This window comes from Pleurodeles waltl, chromosome 5 (genome assembly GCF_031143425.1).
Source record: "Pleurodeles waltl isolate 20211129_DDA chromosome 5, aPleWal1.hap1.20221129, whole genome shotgun sequence".
Classification (NCBI taxonomy): domain Eukaryota; kingdom Metazoa; phylum Chordata; class Amphibia; order Caudata; family Salamandridae; genus Pleurodeles; species Pleurodeles waltl.
In genome coordinates, this window is record NC_090444.1 from 1,487,205,418 (window position 1) to 1,487,225,940 (window position 20,523).

The following is a 20,523-nucleotide window of genomic DNA, read 5'->3' on the forward strand; positions in this document are numbered from 1 at the left end:
AACAATTTTCTCCACATACTATCTAGTTTTGTCGAATGTTACTGGCCTAGTGAGCTTTTTTTAAGCTGGGATCGGGTGTTGGAGGAGGTGTGGGCCACAAAGCAGAGGCTGTGTCATTTTGTTTGTCAAGCATTTTCATTTGCAAGCAAGGTTTATTTTTGGATGCTTCAACATGCAACATTTTCCATGGTAGATTACAAATCCTATAATACACTATCTTAAAATCCCATCCATTTTAACTAAAGGTAGCGGCTCACTGTACTTTAGAAAGCATCAGCGTATGACCCTTGACTGCTCTGCCTATTCCTTGCTTTTAAGGTTGAAGCCTGCCGGACAGCACAGCTGCCTGGTTGCCATTGATTTATTGGGGGCGTGTCAGTAGCAGGCCTGGAAAGCAGCTCCACCCATTGCTTTTCAGTGTCTCTTTGTTTTGTCGCTCTTATTTTCTTGTTTTCTATTCAATGGTTTTATTTATTTTGGCCTCCTTATCTAGTCTTTGTCCCTTCTGTGGAGCATTGATTGTTTACCACCTCTATGATTGACCCCCTTTATCCTTCTAAAAAAACAAATGGCAAAGGAAGGTTGGCCGGTCCAGCACACATGCTCCGAATGAATTAGCAATAATTTCTGTTGTGCAGTTTCCCATCCATTTTTGAAAAGGACAGCTACCCTGTGGTCAAAAGAGAGCATCCTTTTCAGGATGCACCGACCGTCACCCACCAAAGTAGCATGCTTCAATGAATTGTGCTTCTCGATGGGCAGATGTGCCAGTGCCCAATGGGCCCCACGAAGAAGCACTTTCCTAAAGATCTTTTCTCTTGCTGACATCTTTGGACATTTACCAAACAGTCTGCAATAACTCTGGGTATATTAATCAGGCACTGATTGGTAGAATGGAATTAATTGATTAAGATTGACTAAGGTACACTTAGACTGTTCTAATACTGGTTAGGAACCCTTGTTAAGGTTAAAAGCAGAAAGGAACTCTTGAGTAATGATGACCTCTAAGCTCATTGATTGATCAACATAAATTACGCTTTTGCTGCCCTAAAATGTGTCAAAGCTGATTCATCAGGGCATAAGCTAATTATGCCTAATCTTCTCTCATTCATTCACACCCTACCCATGTGTAGTGAGTACTGTGGTAGTGCAAGGTGAAAATCAAATATTTACAGAGCTTAAAGTCCTACTGCAGATGTAAAGCTCTCAGACGTTATTCCCAGTTTGGTCGGGCCCCTTGCGTGATCATGGTCCTGGGACTCCCATTTGACTTATTTGATCGTCCCCAGGGTTGTGGATTAAGGGTAGGGTACCTATGGTACTTCAAACTGATCAAATAAGTCAAACAGGATCCCCAGGACCACAAACACCCAGAGGGCCCGACCAAACTGGTAATGTGGTATGAGAGCTTTAGATCCACAGTATAGATATAAGTTGTGCAACTATTTGATTTCACCTTACACTATCAGGGTACTCAATTCCACATGGGTAGGGTGTGATTGAATGAGGGTAGATTAGGTATGATTAGTTTGGGTCCTGGTGAATTGCCATTGACCCATTTTAGGGCGTCAAAGGCGTGAAACATGTTGACCAATCAATGAACTTAGGTGTCATCATTCCTCAAGAGGTCCATTCTGCTTTTAAGGGCTCCTAAACAAAATTAAAACAGTCTAAATTGTCCCTTAGTTAATTTGAATATATTAAGTCTGGTCAAACAATCAGCAGTGATGTAACAATAGCCCCCAGCTCCTGTGGTACCTCCCCCCCAGCTCTAGGTGGCCACCCAGGCACTGTGCATGGTCCCTGGCCTGAGAGCTCATGACTGGGTCCTGAGTGTGGGGCAGGGCAGGCTTTAGGGCAGTGCGACCGGTGCACTGAGTTTTGTGCGGGACTGTGCTTAAAAATAACTTATGGATTTAGAAGTGCTGAAGTTGCTTGTGCATCCAGCAGTTTTCTGGCAACAATAAAAATGTCATGATAACGCTGGTGGTTAATGTTACTGCTGGTGAGAGGTCCAAATTTTGTCTAGTGGAAGTTTTTACTCCTCATAAAGTAGTGCAGAGGGATAATGTGCCTGCTGCAAAGAACGTTTACCACGCAGATCACAAAACTGAGTGTACTATGAGTAGCTCTTCAAAAAACAAAAAGAAATGTATGTCAGAGAGGGGCTATGGAGAGGAGAGGAGTACTGTTGGAGAGTGGTTTGAGGGGAATTTGTGGAGAAGGGGTGGGTGCCAAACAAACTGTGTACCAAAGCCGGCCTTGCGTGGAGGGCCCCTTGATGTATTTTGCAGGGGGGTACCCTCAAGTTTCATTGCGCCACTGCCAAACAGTGCCTAATTAATATATCCGGAGTTATTGCAGACGGTTTATTGAATCTCCAAACAGGTCAACAAAAGAAAAGATTTCCAGTGAAGAGCTCCTTTGAGGGGACCGTTAGGCACTGGTGTGCCCCCACCCTCCCCGTCCAATGAGCAGTATGACCTGATGATGAAGCTTGCCACTTCGGTGGGTGAGGGTCTGTGCATCATGAAAAGAGTGCTCTATTTTGACCACAGGGATGGTGTCCTTCTAAAAAATGAAGAAAAAGCCACCCATTTTGAAATGGAACTGCACAACAGATATTATGAGCCCTTTATCCTTCTGCAAGTATCTGCTCTTCGGAGACGTCTTACTTTTCTAAAAGCACTCTATGAACTTGCAAGCCTTTGTCTCATTCTTTGTGTTTTCCTATTTCCCCCCGACATTTCTTTTCGTAAAATTATAAATATGTAATTTCCCCACCTTTGTCTTTCAGCCACTCTTTCGTATGTGTTCTCTTTTATACAGCTTCGCCTTTCGAGCTACTGTCCTGTGCGTTTTAGCTCTACATTGTGCTCTTTTCTTGGCTCGGTTCCACCCCTCCACATTGCTTTGTCTCCGTCACAACGTCCTCCCTGTTGCTTTCTCCCCACAGCACTCTCCATGTTACATCCCATGTACACCCCTATGTTGCTTTCCCCACTCTCCGTGTCAGTGTGTTGCTTTCCCCGCTCCGTGTTGCTTCCCCATCTGTGTTCTTCCTCCTCCTCTTTTCTTCCCCCATCTGCTCGCATTACTTTTTTTTTTTTTTGTTTTTTACCAATGCAACTCAGATTAGTAAACAAAAAGGGGAGGGAAAAAACACTTGTGTCATTTTATAGATGTCTGCATGTTTGGTGTGCACACCTGCATAATGACAGAGCTAACCATGTAGATCTTTTTTATTCAAAGGTGGGATCTATTAGCTTTGCCAGTGCTTACTCTCTCTGCCCAAAGCACTCTGTATTCCTCGGGCCAGCCTGGTCATTCTGCCACTCTGGCATTTCCTTGGTAGGCTGCAGACTAGAGGCTGCTTGTAGATCAGGATGGGCTGCTATGGGGCAACCATGCCCCCGTGGACCCACTCTCCGTTGGACACCTGCAGCGGGCTGGTTTTAAGACTTTTGCCAGGACTGAATATGGTTCCCACTCCGGCCCCGGTTTATCCTATTCTTTATAATCTTTTGGTCTCTGTTCCTCTTCCCTACAACCATTCTGGTTGTTCTTGCCCAGGGCCTGCGGTGCTGAGTGAGGGGAGTTCACTGCAAAATGTAACGAGGGGCCTCAACAGTGCCAATTAGATTGGTAATCTAGTATATATAGTAAAACTTGTGCTGAGCGCGGGTCCCTTGTGTGATGGGAGCCCCTGCACTGCTAGGGTTGTGGGTTCCTACTTTACGGCCCTAGTCTACCTCCTGGAAGACTTTACTTTGCCCTAATGTCTTCTGCTGACCATGGGAGGGGCTGGCCCGCATCCTTTAATATCAAGCGCTGATGACTCGGCATGCCCATGTGAGCACTGGCACGTGCCTGAGAGAGACAGGTGTTGGCACTCTTTGGAGACTCTCAGATATTAAGAGTATTTTGCGCTCTGGCCCCATTGCGCCACCAGCGCATGTACATTGAGCATAAACCCAAAGCCCTGCCGTTGGTGGTGAACATCTTGGGGTGGTGAGAGGTGGACGGTGCAGCGCGCTCAGCAGCACCGCCGCTCACTGCCCTCAGCAGACGCCTTCTGCTCATCATTATTCAGCAGTGACAGCGCGTGGGGAGGGCGGCGCCGCCCGTCAGTCTGGGCGCACAAGGCTGTTCAGCCCGGGAGGGAGGCGTGTCCCGGCGGCATGAAGCCTCCTGCCCCTCCCTGCCTCCTCCTCTTCATCCCGGAGAGTGAAGCGGTGGTCCTCCTCAGCTCTCAGGGATAACCATGGCCGGCTACCGCCTGTGCTCCCCCGCCTTCCAGCGCTACAGCACCGAGGAGCAGGAGTGTCTGCAGGCCTACGAGGACGTGCTGGAGCGATGCAAAGGTACGGGGGTGTCGCCAGACCGGGGGGGCTGCAGCGTGGAGCGGGGCAGCGCCGCTGACAGGGGCCAGCAGCTCGCCTTAAAATAGCCCCCGTGGTCGCACACAGTAAACAACTGTCATGGCATGGTCAGCGGGGGTGGCTGACGCAGCCACCCCGAGCAATCACAGCTCCCCCGAGGACAGGCTCAGGCAGGCACAGCTCCCACACACCTCCGGACCACGGGGGGCGTCCTAGGCGCAGATGACACCCAGTGACACCCTCCTCTCTAATAGTCTCTTCCCTGCTATAGACAAAAGCTGCCGCCCCAAGCAGATTATTTCTTCCAGGCAGAGCTGGAGGCATGCAGGATACAGGATACGGTGTCACTGAGCAGGGATATAGTCTAGGATTGGCTGTACTCCCGACCTACTCAGTATGTGGGGAACACGGATAAGAGACACCCTCCAGTCCCTCAACTCGAGGCTGTTCTTGCCTGCTTTTGGTACATTTCTGCTGTGTTTGGCGCACGTCTGGTGACATGGGATAAGGCGTGGGATAAGAGCTGCTGATTCGCACCGCGGGTAGCACAAGTGCGCCTATGCAGAGGCTACAGCTTGCTGCTAATGATTCACTGGCATTTTTAATCGGATCTGGTTCCAGGAAGCCACATGCTCCTGCGAAACACCGCTGCTTCCAGCAACTAGACACATGACTAGAAGCCGAGTGCATTTTATATGTCTTCAGCACTGATAGATATTGTTTGTGGCTGTGTTATTGAGGAGCCGGTGTCTCAGTTTTCCTCTCAGATTAGCTATTGTGTGTGCTGGGCGGCTGATGTATGTTTTCCGTTACAATAGGTGGAGTCATTGACAGCCAGGCCTTGGGATTGGCAGGCGCTCTCCAAAGCATGCTCGTGATCTGGGAAAGAGATCAGCTTTCAATGCGCTTTCCATATGGGCCAGGGTCCCCGGGGTCTGCCCGTGCGGAATGACTTCACCCGGACGAGCTTGCCCTCGGAGATGATTCAGCCGGACAGGAATTGGATGCGGGAGGGGGGCAGATTCTGCACAGGCGGCCTGGGCTGCTGCTTGCTGTGGGGGCCGCCTCCACCTCTCTGTTGAGTTAGCCCCCCCGCGAAGCGCCTCACGCCCAGTGTTGGTCCTTTCATGGTGCCCTTCGCAGAGCCGGGGCAGCTCGCCCGGATGCCAGCCTGCCCACGCCTCAGGGATAGATATTTCACTGTCTGCCACGGACGCTTTGAGAAGGGATCATATGATGGCGGGGCTGGGCAGGGCTCGGGGCGGCGTGTTTCGAAGTTTAGATTATTTAAGGACAGCACCCTCTCGCGGAGCACCTCGGCTGGGGTGTATCTGGTCTCTCCTGGGTGTTCGTGGCGAGACGGCTGCCTGCAGCGAGCCACAGCAAGGCGTGTGGACCGCACCAGACTGTCCGCACATGCACTGTGTGGGCCGCATAGCTGAGGCATGACAGCCACATAACTGGGCAACTGTTCAGCACATCATGGGCGGCACCGAGATGATGTATGCAAGGGAGCGTTTAAAGTGACCCGCTGTGATTTGTTTATCAAATGCTGCCACAGGTGTTTTGTGGTAGGGCGCCTGCAGGCCAACTGGGTAGCATGTGGCAGCCCCTCTGAGAGGGCCCAGACCCGTGCCCAGCACAGCTTTCGGCGAGAACCGTCATATCTCTTTTTATTGTTATCGTTGTTATAATAATAATATAAATTATGATTATTATTATTGTAATAATTATTATTATTGTTATTATTATTATTACTGTTATTACTATTATTGTTGTTATTATTACTGTGAAATATTCCTTTGTTTCAGTGAGTGCGCATGTCCACCTCCAACCCCTTTATGCTGAACAGAACTACTTTACGTTATGCTGAGCAGCGCTCCTGGCTGGCTTCAGGGCACCGGCGGTGCTGCTCAGTGCACCGTATGCACTAAGAGTGCAGTATGGGCCCACTACAGTTCTGTGCAGTGCGTGAAGTGCATGGCTGTGCAGGGTCCCCCAGTCCAAAGAGAGTGGGGGACGTAGGCTTTTTGTGGAAACTGCTTAACGCCAGTGCGAGTGGGAGATGTGGTGTATTCTGCCCGGGGGGCACCGGGAGTAAGGAACTAGCGGTAAGAAGCCGATCTCTAGGCCTCTTATTGCTTAAACTGTGATTCAGAGGACGCGCTGACGAGACAGGTCCTGCACCGACTGCGCCCATGTGCGCACTCCGCCGTAAGATCCAGGTACACAGTTTCATGCTTTTCCCAATGGACCCAGGTGCACATTTTCATGCTTTCGCTTAACGCCCAGACCACGGTGGTAGCATTATGCATGTAACCCGTGCACAGATCTGTATGTGTGAAGCCCACCAGCGCGCTTAGCCATGATGATTCATTTACCACCTGCGAAGTAAGTTTCATTTCTTGATTCTCCAGTCATTGACGGGGTGACCTCACACACGATCAGGCGTTTTGCTCCTGGCCGGATTGGTGATTTCATCTCTTTGACTGTAATACCTGAGCTCACAATAATTCCTGGGATTAAGACATTGCTGGATTTTCTGCAATAAAACCCTTACCAGTGCGATAATTTGAGGACCCAGCCAGTGCGTTCCGAGAACTAGTTTTTCTCTCTTGTAAGATTGTTCGTGTATCATTTATCATTGTTGCCTTCTATTTAAGGGAAGCAGTGACCCTGTGATATGTAGAGATATATTGTAATGGATCATTCATCAAAGCAATTTCTTTTATTATGTGGTTTTGGTTTGCACCAAATGACATAAAATGCATGCAGCCCGGGCATACAGTCACACAAGAAAAATTGCCATGAAACAAGCAGCTAGGTCACAAATCAGATCTTTAATTAAAGTAGGACTTCCCCAAATATGCAACAGCAGAAATAGTTGCAACTATGCAAGTTTTTCCTGGAACCCTAACTCTGAACTTTATTTTTGAAAAAATGAAGTGTTGTGTGGACTGGTAATGTCGACGTCTCAGGTTTTTGTCAGGTGCCACAAATTCTTCTCGACCCACGTTTTCTTAGCCTTGTGCTGTGTACAGAATATTGTCTTTTGCTGTGTTAAATGCAGAACAGCAGGTATCAAAATGCCCAAAACACACAGAAGTGGGTCAGCTGCGTGCAACTGACGTGGAGCAAATTGTGATCTTTGCTGTGGTCTCTCATGCTGTGACTACAAGAATAAGGTGCACCAGTGGGTCCCACGTTTGTGCCAGTCTTATACATTTTCTGTGACCCGAGTGCCTCTGACTGAGTCAAAGCTGCACTCTTTGATCTTCCTGGAAGCTTCAAACTAGATCAGAAGTATGTTCTCAGGAAACCCAAACGAGTGAAGATTTTCCAGTTTTCATCTTCTTTGAGAAGTTCATTGAAGTTCATCGGGTTCGTTTTCTGCAGAAGGTGATCTCGACATCTAGGAAACAGGATGCAGCATAAGCCAACGTTTTTATTCGACATTCATAAATGTTCTTTGAGATGCAATGAATTTGATCTTTTACAAACATGCCTAAAACAGATATTGTTTCACAAGGATATAATTGATGAATGTTGCCACTGCTGGCTATTACATGGCCTATTGGGCCTTAATTGCTTCAGGTTAAGGATTGCTATCCCAGCTTTAGTGTGCATGAGTTAGATTCTGTTTAAGAGGCCACCTGGGATGACAGGGGCTATTGAGCCTGAACCATGGTCGTTTGCCACTGGCATCTATCCAACTTTGGCTCTGAAAACTGGGCCAAGATCTACCTGTTTCACAGATGACTCTTGGTGTAGTGAGTAGCTGGGGTTAGCATTAACAGGCCTCTCTGTGAGCTGACGTGGGGGTCAAGGGCTCAGAACTCAACATTCAACCAACAGACACAATAAAGAAATGTCCAGCCCAGTTCTCATATTTTATTTAAAAAAAGAAGGTACTTTATTCAGATAGTTGGATTAAATACCACAGAATTAATGAAAGAGACATACAGGGGTGTAAACTATTTGGCAATAGTGAGGTCTTACATCCCTTACTTCCTGGTGTCTTCCTGGTATCCCTCTATTTCCTGCTAGGATAGAGGCCCTTTATCTATAGTTCCTAATATACTGTGGGGTTTAGGTAAGGAATAGGCACAAGTGCAGGTAGCTTAGGAGAAAGCTTAATTTCTCTCAAGGGTAAATTGTGTAGCTTCAGTTCAATGTGTCTTTACCCTTTCTTGACAAAAGTCATCGTGCATACACTAATCCTTTAGGCCCTTGTGTAGGATAGCCCCTCCCTCCGTTTTTACATACAGGCTTCTTTTGCAGTTTGGGTAAAGTAGTCAGAAAAGACTGACTTCTGCCCTCATGGCATGGGCCACGCCACCAGCTGCGCTTGGGATGATGGTTTGGAGGTAATTGGAGGGGTGGCTGTCTTTATTCTGTGTGTTGAATGATGCTGGGTGATTTCCCAAATGCACTTCAGCGTGGGGTAAAACTGCACTGTAAGAGGAGGTGGGGAATTTAAAAAGAAGCAGGGGAGGTTGGTGGAAGACCTGGACTGATTTACCTGTTAAAAAGAGGAATGGGGGGTAACAGCCCAGCAACAAACAAAAAAGGAGGAGAAGGCGATGGAGACAGATAAAGTGCAGGGAAAGGCCTGCTCCCTTAAAGTTAAATGAAAACACTACTGTCGTCAAAACAAGTTAAAAGGTAACGGTTAGGGGTGAATTAAAAAACATGGCCAAGGCTACCGAAGAGGCAAACTCAACACACAAGCCTCATGAACAGAAATCCTGTGTCATGGAGTCTCCTGCAGTGAGATATCTTCTAACTGCAGCAGTGCCCAGTGACTGCAACAACAGTTCTCCAGATTGGCTTCTGTGGTATTCTGAGGTTCCAGCTGTGGCCTTTTGTCTTATATCCTCCCTATGGTGTCCTGTGGTGGCTGCACCCAGTGGGCTGATCAAAGCTTTTTGCTTGGCGATGACACTCTGTTTTTGTACAGTGTTAGCAGCGGCAACACCTATCTCCGGGCCCACGGCAAAATCTTGCACTGCACAAGTCATTGTTCAGGTCCAGTCTTATATGCACCTTACTCGGAAACTGTGCAGAACAACCAGGAAGACCATTCACAACACTGGAATCTTCACATAGCTTCTCAGCTTAGGGAAAGTCATGTTTCTCTTGATGCCCCTGACAGCAGTAACATGCTTGGTTTCTCCTGATCAGTCTCTCCTCCCCTTCAGGCCCGGCACACTCGTTTCCTCTTTCAGCAGTCAGACAGGTTTCTATGCAATTCAGTTCAGGCAGACACTTTACTCCCCCAGCAGAAAGTGCAGAATTCAGGGGATGCCTACAGGAGACTGTCTGACAGGCATACTCCAATACTGTTTGCACAGTAGCTGTTCAAGTACTCTGTAAAGCACTTTCTTCTGTGGTCAAGAAGAACTTGGGACAAAAACAAAGTAGGGTGGTGTGGACCCAATTTGATATAATTTTCCATAAAGGGGATGTGGATCCACTGTCTAAGGTTTCAGAACCAGTTTGGGTTTTCTCTCTTTCAAATGTCAATTTCATGATGTTTTGCAGACATACCATTTGCGTGAAGTGATGGCTTTTAGAGCAGGCAACAATGAGATTAGCTACAATCAAGGGTATCAAAAACAGGAGTACAATGAGGCATGTCTTCTTTGCACTGATTCCCATCAGTCTTCCTGAAGCAGTAATCAGAGACAGACAAAAAATGCAGGCTCTCTGTACAACTGAAACTGCTGGCTTGCCCCCTCATCCCTACCATCTACATAATGGCAGTGCTCAGGAAGAACTAATCGCGCCTTTTGCTAGCAAGGTCCTCATTGAATTTCTAAAGTTAGCCATGTCTCCATCTTGTTCACTTCATTGTCTGTTTCTCCTGCCACAGCAATGCAGGCCATACACTTCCACATCCTTATCTTGTGCCACGCTAAAACCAGGGCCATCCAATGTGGATGGTCACCACCACTGCTGCCACCGCCACCACCACCACATCTGGGTGCACTACAAATTCACAATACGCCTTTCACAACTGCTTTACATTATGGACCCAGGACATGGAAGTCCCTAAACAACAGGTGGTGCAGGAGTGGTTGAAGAGATTTTAGCAGTAAATGTAATGAAGTGTCTCTTAAGTTTATGATTAAAAATACTCCAAGTATCCACTCAGATTTTTAATTCTATGGTGCCTGATCACAGCCAGCAAATAATAGCCACAAATTGCACAGCCATTATTTTATAGTTGCACAGGGTTTACAAAGTCACAGATGTGCAATTTGCATCCAGTTATGTATGTGGCATCTTTAAGTGGCGAATAATTTACCTATGGAGCATGCTATTCTCTATTCCAACATAGACACATGGGTAATGTGTGCAATTTGGGTGGAAGTTTTCACCCAAAGTGAAAGTACTAAACCTATCAGGGTCTAAGGAGGTTAACAAATATAACTTAAACAGGTTGAATTGACCACAAAAAACGTTGTTGCAGCTGCATACGTCAGTCCAGTGTGTGTAAAATTTATATTCCGGCAGTGGATTTTTGTCAGGTTGACACTTTGTGAAAACAGAAGTTTGTGCCGTCCTCAGTCTAGGGCAGGAGGAAGTCTGTTTCTAGGGGCCAAATGGTGGGGGCAGAGACCCTTTTTTAATTTGGCGTAGAGGAAAGCTTTTCTCCTTGGTGGAAAAAAAAAAACTTTATATTTGTAGAGTGGACAGGATTTTAAAGCCAAAAACCTGGACAGTTCATAAAAATAGAAAAAGGACAATAATTTTACTTCAACCTAGCGCACAGAATGACATCTCTCATCAGCAAAGAATTACAACAGAGGCACTACGAACATAAATGAAATGCAATATTTAAAGCCAGTATCTTGCCAGGTAATTACATTGTTTTCTTATAGCAGCTGCTAACTGTCCCTGCTTTGGAAAACGTGAAAAGGCTCCTCCCACCGTTTTCAGTAGACCGTCTCTGAAAACCAGGTCATAAGCTAGATTTCCTGAAATCTGCCAGGGTAGCTGGTGAAAAACTGGGGCTGTCTCGGCAAATCTGGGACATTTAGTCACCCTATATATTTGCATGCACAATTGCAATTCATTTACACATTGACATTTGTGCAGCACAGCTTTATTTTCATACAATGCCTGAAAAACAATTGAAATGATGAAGGAATTTCTACCTGTCCTGTCGTTCTCTAAGTGCCAAAGCACTTTGTTAAACAGCTCATGTCAACTTGCTGGTAAATCCGGTTTATGCTAGTAAAAGAAGTTCAGTACAAAGTACAAAATAGCAATGTAATACTGCCACCGCATTACACCACATAAGTTGTTCTTTCTTGCTGCATTATTCCCATATCATTTGGTCCTCCTCAGCTGTGTAATTCCAGTGGCCCTGTTTGTAAGCAGGCAAGATAATTTCAGTCCTGAGTTTGTTGTTAATACTGCCTATGCTGAGGAGGGTTTTGCGGCCTTCATGGGGTAATGGTTCACATCCACAAACTACCTTGAAGCAGATTCTCTTCGACCACACTACTAGGAAAATTTAATGTGAACGAGGGCACTTTGCAGTGTTCAGCTCACCACTTTGATACACCTTTGTAGTCTGCATTAGAAAGATTGCAGATTAGCCTATCTTCAGGAAGAAGGTACAGACCATCCTATTTAAGGAACCCACTGAAGACCGCTTGTCCCTTGCACCCACGTACAGAGGCCCCATAGCGTGTCCTGATGCACGCCTTTGGTCTGCACGGTAGTACCTTCATGTGCTACTGAATCGTGCACTTTGTGTTCATCATTCCACCTGGTGTGCAACACCTCTGCCACTGTCTTTCACCACACGCAGCCTCTAGATGTAAAGGCCAATAGAGCAGGAACCTTCAGAGGATGCACTTTTATTGCACGCCTCGCCTCTTCTAGACTGAGAAAGGTCTGCACAACTTATGTCAAAGATGGTTCTCTTCCAAGCAGCAGACAAAAGAAAAAAGGCCTGCACGTCAGTTTAATAGTTTCACCGTGCCACATCAATTTTAATTCTAGAATCCCTCGAAAGGAGCATTTTCCCGAGTCTAAGGTCCTGACTTTCCCTGGAGAATTAATTAGAACAATGCATCACTGTAGCAGATCAGCACCCCCTCTTCAGGCAAAGCATGCACTGTAGTCTGTGAGGCCGGGAGCTCTCTGGATACATGTGGGATATGAAGCACACATTGAAGAGCATTGTTTCCATATTCCAAAGCACGGGCGCCAAGAAAACCTCCTGCAAGTCAAGTTCCCTATGTAAAGTTTAATTTGTAATCAAATACATGGCTTGGGGATGCCTCCTGGGTATTAATATTCAAATGACGTTGTCATTGTTGCACATTCTACTTTATATTGAGCAACAGTTGGAGAGCTGCTCCACATCTGGAAAATACTGTAACCATTAGCACGGCTTCCACTTACGCCCGCACTGCCGCGGGGTCTTGTTTGCCTAATGGGGTCTGTCCGTCTGTGAGAAGAAACCAATCAATGCGCCGCTTCCTGTGTGTGGGCCTTGGCGTGTGGTGGGCGGAGGGCGACTCGCAGCCCTGGGAGTAACAAGGCCTAATGGTAAATGCTCTAGCTTGGGCCGTGCGACTCCAGGCTTCTGAAATGTGTGTTCAGGAATTTCTGTCTTCATTTGTCTGTCCCAAGGAAGGCTGTCCCAAACCGTAGGGTTCTCTTGGAAAAAGCAAAGCAAGAAAGGATGAAAATGAACCTGTGTTATCCATCGTGAGTGCATCAGGCTCGTTTGTGCTAACTTTTCAAAACCCAGTGCATCGTTGGGATTTGGGGAAAGTGTTCTAAGAGGTAATATCGTCAGGACGGGAAACATGAGCTCATTATTTGTGAAGTAACATGACATTCATACCCTGCCAAAGGAGAGTGTGGCATCTTGGGTATTACGGTGGGGCAGAGTAGCTCTTGGGTATTGCACAGCAGTGGAGTGGGCTCTTGGGTGCTGCAGCAGGGCAGAGAGTCCTCTTAGATGGTATGAAATGAAATGAGAATAAACTTATAAAGTGCTCAAATACCAATTGGTGTCAAGGCGCTATGGTCCATAAACACATTCCTGGGGCAAACATTTAAACAAATAAAAAAAGAGTAAGATCAAACTAGACAGAGAAAAGCCAACTTTTTAACAACTTTCTAAAGACCAGATGATTTTCCATAGCACTCCGATAGTGTGGACGAGTATTCCACAGTTTCGGGTGGCAATAAAGAAAGATCTTCCTCCCCATTTCACCTTCCTAAACTTAGGGAATAACCACCAGTTTCTTCTTCATAGAGCAAAGAGGTCTTGCTGGTTGGTACCATTTAAATATGGTTCTCATAGCACGAGGTCCTAAAGCATGTAATGCCTTGTGTGCAACTATTGACCAATTCAGCAGCCACTGACTGGTGCCTGGTGAATTTAAAATGAGCCCTGCTGCTGCATTCTGTGTAGATGTCATTTTTTTAATGGAGAACTTATTGATAATCAGGTACAAGGCATTACAGTAATTGAGTGTAGACAAAATGAGCACCACAACAACTGTTTTGCTCTCAGACTGTGGAATATAGGAAAAGACTTTCCACAATATTCTAATCAAGTTGAATCATGAGGATGCTGTTCTGTTTACATGTGAGTGAAAGGAAAGATAATCATCCACTATGACCTCAAGATTTTTTGCAGCTTTTACTGGTAAAGGCAGGCTTCCCATTGATTCAAGCTACCACTTCTTATTCCAAATGGACAAAGAATTTCCAAAAATGATCACCTCTGTCTTTTCAGCAATCAACTTAAGGCAATTTTCTCTCATCCAAGTGACAATTGCATGCATACAATTGTTAAAATTAATGCCCCTAGCTGCTCCATCCTCTGACATAGATATAATAATCTGCGTATCGTCACCATAGGAGAAGATGTGGAGATAAAATGATCGAATGAGTTTGGCTAATATAGCAAGATAAAAATTGAATAGTGTGGGGCATAGTGAGGATCCCTGAGGGACCCCACAAGGAAGAGAGAATAGTTTAGATTTGAGCTGCCCAATATTTACTATCTAAGTCCTGTCCGTTAGGAAGGATCTCAGGATATTTAATGCCATGCCCTCCAAACCGACTTGGGCTAGGCTAGATATGAGGATCACCAGGGAGACCAGGTCAAAAGCCACGGACAGACCCAGCAGGATCAATGCCACAGCCTGACCTGCATCCACCATCATTCTGATGTTATCAACCACCGAGACCAAGGTAGTTTCTGTACTGTGGCGACCACGAAACCCAAACTGTGAGGGGTCCTATAGCTCATAGTCCTCAATAAATGTCTGCACTTTCCTATAAAGATGTTTTTCCAAAAGGTTTGCCTGCAATAGGAGGAAGTATATGGATGGGCCTGTATTTTTTCAGCTTTTTCAGGTCTATACTAGGGATCTTTAGGAGTGGTTTAACTGCTTCCCATAGTTTCGGGAGACAACCGCCTGCAATGGATTGATTGATAATGGATGTTAGTGGCCTAGCAATAGTTTGAGCAGCCCTAATGGGTCTTTTTGGCAGAAAAAGCTCAAACGGAGATCCTAATTTGGAGTTTATAAGACAGTGTTTAGTTTCTTCCTCTGTGGTTTCGTCTAGATTCTTACCTAGCATTGCACTCTAACATCTCATGCATATGTTCAACGCAGGTCATAAGACTGCTTCTGCTTTTTGTTTTCCATAAATTAATTACGTATAGTAAGAATTTTTGACTGAAAGAACAGAGCCACCTCATCACAGAAATTCTGAATTCCTTCTGGTTATTTAGAGTATTAAAAGAGACCAAACTATTCATGATTTTAAATAACTCTCTAGAGGAGTTAAGAGCATTAGCTATTATCTCAGTGAAATATTTAGACTTCTCAAAAATAGCCTGTTTTACTCTCTGATCAAAGCTCTATATTTACTTTTTTGCTGCTGGTCATATTCTCTGCGCCAGAGCCGTTCTTGTCTCTGACAGGTTTGCCTTAATGATTTAAGCCAATCAGAGAACCAGGGAGAAAAAGGTGATTTCCTATGACATTCTCTAATCATAAAAGTGGCAACTTCGTCCAAGCCATGCTAAGCCACCTTGAACAATCTCTGCCTGCCAAATTAACATCTTTCCGAGCAGTGAAAATATTTCTGTTTATGGCATTTGAGAACACTGTGATGTGCCCTTCCAATTATGGCTTAGAAATGTCTTTTTTGAATTTCAATAAGTCTCTCTAGAGGAATTCCAGGACAGTGAGAAACCAGAGGATCTGACCAGCTTAGGTGGAGAGTTATCTCAACCTTCATCATTGCTTTGTTGAAAACAAATTCATCAAGTGTATGCCCTGCCAGATATGTAGGCACTTTGATCTATTGGGTAAGTCTGAAACTAGCAAGGGAGTCCCTATTAAATGAATTCTCCAGATAAAATTTAAAATCACCTGGAATTGTGCAATTGGATTTATCTAAGCAAGGTTCTATTAGTTGCCCCATTTCGAGAAAGAATGTGGATCTCGGTCCAGGATGGCAGTAAATTAAAAACCCAGACAGGGAAGGAGTATGGTGAATTATAAGATTACAACTCACTGCCTCACATAGAGTAGACCCTTTGGTTGCTTCCATTGAGAAGTAAAAAGTATTTTTTATAAATAATGGCCAATCCCCCTCCTAGTCTCCTCTCCCTATCTTATCTGCTTCTATTAAATTCAAATCTGTAGATTTGCGGCCCCAGGGTTCTGTTACCATTGCACAGTCAGGATTTGGGGTATTAATGAATTCAATAAACTCTAAATTATTCTTAATTAAGGAACAGACATTAATCAGATAACCCTTAATCTTCCTCTCTTCCCCGGTTTGACTATTCAGTTGAGACACAATTACTTCCCTAGTTCTTACAGTTTTATCTACTTGTGAGGCAGACACAATTTCCCTAGTTCTCAGAGGTCTATCATGCAGGCCTATTGATCTAAAGCCACATACCAGCTTTTCCCTGCGGAATTTATTGCTGCAATTTAGTATGGTACAATTGTGCTGCTTACTATTCAGTTCCCAAAGTTGCTTGTGAGAGTATGAGAACCTTTGTATGCAATTTGGTTCAGTTTGACCATGGGGTCTGGCACACTGTGCAGTCCGGTTATAGATGGGTGCAGATGGGTTCTCCCCTGGCGTACTTTCAGTAGGCAGAGTGGTCTCTTGGGTAGAGCATTGGAGGCAGAATGTCCTCTTGGGTTGTGCAGTGTGTACGGAGAGACTTCCTGGGTTGTGGAGTGATGCAGAGTGGCCTCTCGGGTAGTGCAGTGAAACAGAGTGGCCTCTTGTGTACTGCAGAGGGTCAGAGGGTCCTGTTGGGTAGTGCAGTGGGGCAGAAGGGTCTCATGGGTAGTTAATTCCTGGTTGCATTGGGAGTGTGGGCGAACCTTCTGTGATAATGATTGAAATCCAGCCTGTCAATTATTCCTCGCTGATGTTGTCAGTATTACGGAAACAATTGTACACCTCTCACGACACCACCACCAGTAGTATGAGTCTTTCTAATATTGACAGTACTGTTAGCTTTGTGGTGTAAAACACAGCAGAAAGTATCGGGTCCCTGTCAGACATGGTGGTGGAATACTGCCAGTAGTATAGCAAATGGTAGAAATTCTGTAACCAGTAGAGGTCTGCCCCCCTGGCTTTCCTGGTTGTAACACTAATGTGACAGCACTACTCAGGTTACCCCTGACAAATAGGATATTTGTAAATTATTTATGACGCCCCTTATCACCATGTCAGGCCCTCATAGTCTGCCCATTTGTCACCTTCAGCACCATCAGCAACTTCTGAGGCCACACCTCGGTCTTGGCACAAACAGTATGAATACCGTTTTGTGTTTGTCTACCTTCGTCAGCCATTCTAGAAACCAGTTACTTCTGTGAATTCACCACCAAGCCCCTGATGAAGTCTTACTTCATGGCCCCTTGTCCTAGAACCATGTATCAGCTGGAAGGAGCTAATCTCTGTTGCATTTACATCCTTGGGTATAGTAACCTTCAGCGCCCTTCCCACCTCGCTTCTAGATTGCAAAATGTTTTTTACATCTACTGAAATTAGTACGTCTACAGATCTGACCAGGGTTGAAACAAAGTTGAATAAAAAGTTTAGATGAGCCTCCATTGTCATGATTCTTGTCTTGGGGTATTCAGCTTTCCTGGGAGGTTCAATGTCTATGGCAATGCTTTGTTCGCAGACCTGATGTGCTTTTTTTGGCTTCCAGGTGAACAAAGTGATTACCGATTGAAGATTATTTTTAAGTAATGGTGAGAAATAAGCCACATAATGTTATGAAACAGATAGAGGAAAATTGTAAGTACTGACGTCTGGAATAAATTAATTTTCCCTAGATTAGACTGCTACATTTTGTAAAGTGCTGCTGAGATTTTTCTAGCAGCATCTCAAGGTTTAAGGCCCAAATCTGATCTTAATCTCGATTAAGTTTTACATGCAGATATTCTACCATCACCTGCAGTCCACATCAGGGTGTAGGTTTTGAAAATTAGATTGGAACTTACATAACTTGACTTTCTATAAAAGTTGAATGTGGAACCAGCGTGCAAGCGAGACTTTTCTGTTAAGGATTGTATTGTGGGAAAACAAGAATCTGAATTAGCCGTAAGATTCACTGTACCAGCCACGTACCCCTAGATGTGATAGAGTTATGGGCAGGGCAGAATACAAGGGAAGTAGAAATGTTGCTGGCCGATGTGGGGAGAAAATGAGATTGGGAATAGACTATTTAATGCAAAGAGTAACAACTGGTCGACAGGTTAGTGTTTTGATGCCATAAGTAAATAGGAATGGGAAATTGTCACACTTTCTGAGGAAAATCATATAAGCTTGCCGAAAGTAAATGTGTTGTGGATGGTGTTTCTTCCAGCATTAAAGCTGTTTTGTTCGGCAGACATTAACTGGAAATAAAAGTATTAATGCAGTGTGCCAGTGTGAAGGTGGATTGGCTATCTGTCATTTTTTAGACTGAGCGTCCAGTCTGCCCTGCTCTAAATCAGGCCCTTTGTGTTTTTTCTTCCAGCACTCCATGAGAGTGTATGTACTTTTTTTTGCTCTCCTTTGTGGCGCTTATCACCCCAAATACCTGCGTCCTCCATACTCCATGTGGCTCCCTTGTCCCAGGTTCCCAGCTCGTCTGTCGTTCCACCATTATAACCTTTTTTGCTTTTTATTTGTTTATGTCTTTTCTCCCCTTCTAGCTCCTCCTTTGCTCCCCTGCATTGTCTTCTCCCCACCTGCTCCTCTGTTGGTCCTCCACGCTGACTGTTCCAGGCTGAAACATTTTTTCAGTTTTTTGGAGGTCTCTGTAGTTGTGATTAGTTGATGGGCCACTCCGTTTCCAAAATGCGCATTTGTGCATGTAGACATTCTTTTTTATGCACCACTCCACGGTGCCTGCCACCGTTGGATGAGAAACAAAATCATGAAATGGTAGCTGCATTTTACCATATGTAAGTGCACACAACATCATGCAGGGCTGTCAAAGCGTTTGCGCACATCTGAACGTACAATCATTGCACGGTTTTCTTTTTTTTCTGTTGCATTTGATGCTTTTAACGATGATGCACAGCATTGGGAAAAAAGCATTGTCAAAGCCATCAAATCTAAAACATAGGTACTTGCAAACATTTTCCCAGGGGCCACAAAGTTTGGTCAGTGATGTGATGGAGGGCCACATTGATGCCAGAAGGGTGGCGGTCAAGGTTTGGGGCAGGGGTAAGATGGTTGTAGGGGAAGCATAGTATATACATCTAGTGTCTGAACTGTGCAATGTGAAACCCAAAACCTGGGATTAATCCTAGCTTCTCCACTTAACTAAATTGTGTGATCCTAGCAATTGTTTTATTTCACTTTTCTTCCTTTTTTAGTATTACTTACGAGGATTTCAAAATACGTGACTTCATAATGTGTGCTGTACAAAACCTTTGCCTGTGTTTGATTTAATAAACCATAGTGTTACCTATGTATAATATAATACATACCCAGTATAATATAAACCCAGAGTACCCAACAATGCACATAACAACTGACTTGCCTCTTACAGACTTTATCATAGTTGTATTCTTTTGCTGCTAGATGTCTTTAAAAAATAAAGGTATTTCTAAATACATGCTGTTTCTTTCATTTAAGTTAATCTTTGAATAAATGCTTGTCTGTTTATTAACACCTTTTTAATGTTCCTGCTGAATCAATCAAGAGCTGCTATTGCATGGGGGGCCGCATGTAAAGGTCAGGAGGGCCGCATGCGGCCCCCGGGCCCGTACTTTGAGTATCACTGAATAAATTAGAAACGTATATTGGCTTCGCCAATGCTTTTTTATGTAGTTTTGTTCCCACTTCAAAGCTAATCTAGCGTGATTGTCTCTAGCTGAGATTGAACGTTTTAAGTCCTAAAACTAACATCTGAATTCTACCGAATTCAGGAGAATTCGGAGCGATTATTAAGCAAAAGTCTGAGAAATCACCTCTCATTTTGTTCGCCATATTGATAACAACAATCTTTTCCATTTGAATTACAGATTTGAATTATAAACAGAGTAAATATCTCTAAAGATCCTCCTTATTTTCAAAAGAGAAAGACGCGATGAACATGTTTTGCGTTTTATTAATTCATTATCACTCTGTACAAACCTTTGAGTTTATATGAGTCGCTTCAAGGAAATGAGTCGAGGTGTTATACTAATGGCAGATACATCTGTTGAAGAATTTGGAATGTGTACTACCTGCCAAGATTACTGCGGTATCCCCACTAAATCCCTGCTTTCTTATTTCATCTACTTCACACAGTATTGCAGACTGAAACATTCTGGCTCAATAATGTCTCCTCTCTAAACACACAGTGTGGGCAGATAGCACTAACAAAATGACTTGCCCAAATTAAACTAAAGCCTTAGAGCACCCGAAGTATAAACCAGATGGTTACCCTTCTTTTGGTGTGCATCTAGATCTCAGTACTGTTTCTTTAAATATAGAACTATTTCTTCAAATTGAGTTTAAGTATAAAAGGTTCTCATCTTTTATTCAGCACCAAGGAAAAAAACCAGTCGGTCTAAATGTCCCACTCTAAGGGCAGTCTCTCTTGATGCTGATGATTGATTCATATAATGGC

The 20,523-nt window shown here is 44.7% G+C and overlaps 1 protein-coding gene across 7 annotated transcripts in view; it reads left to right on the plus strand.

Annotated features, from left to right (window-relative positions):
- Positions 1 to 20,523, plus strand: part of DST (dystonin) — a 1,789,835-nt gene that overhangs the window by 447,857 nt on the left and 1,321,455 nt on the right. For 2 of the 7 annotated variants that reach the window (XM_069235774.1, XM_069235779.1), the window contains exon 1: positions 4,001 to 4,364. The exons of 4 other annotated variants lie outside the window; for them this stretch is intronic. In XM_069235774.1, the coding sequence (XP_069091875.1) occupies positions 4,265 to 4,364 (100 nt within the window). In that variant the 5' untranslated portion in view covers positions 4,001 to 4,264. Of the gene's footprint in view, positions 1 to 4,000; positions 4,365 to 20,523 lie in introns of those variants that run through there. One more of the 7 variants, XM_069235773.1, reaches the window with a different exon arrangement.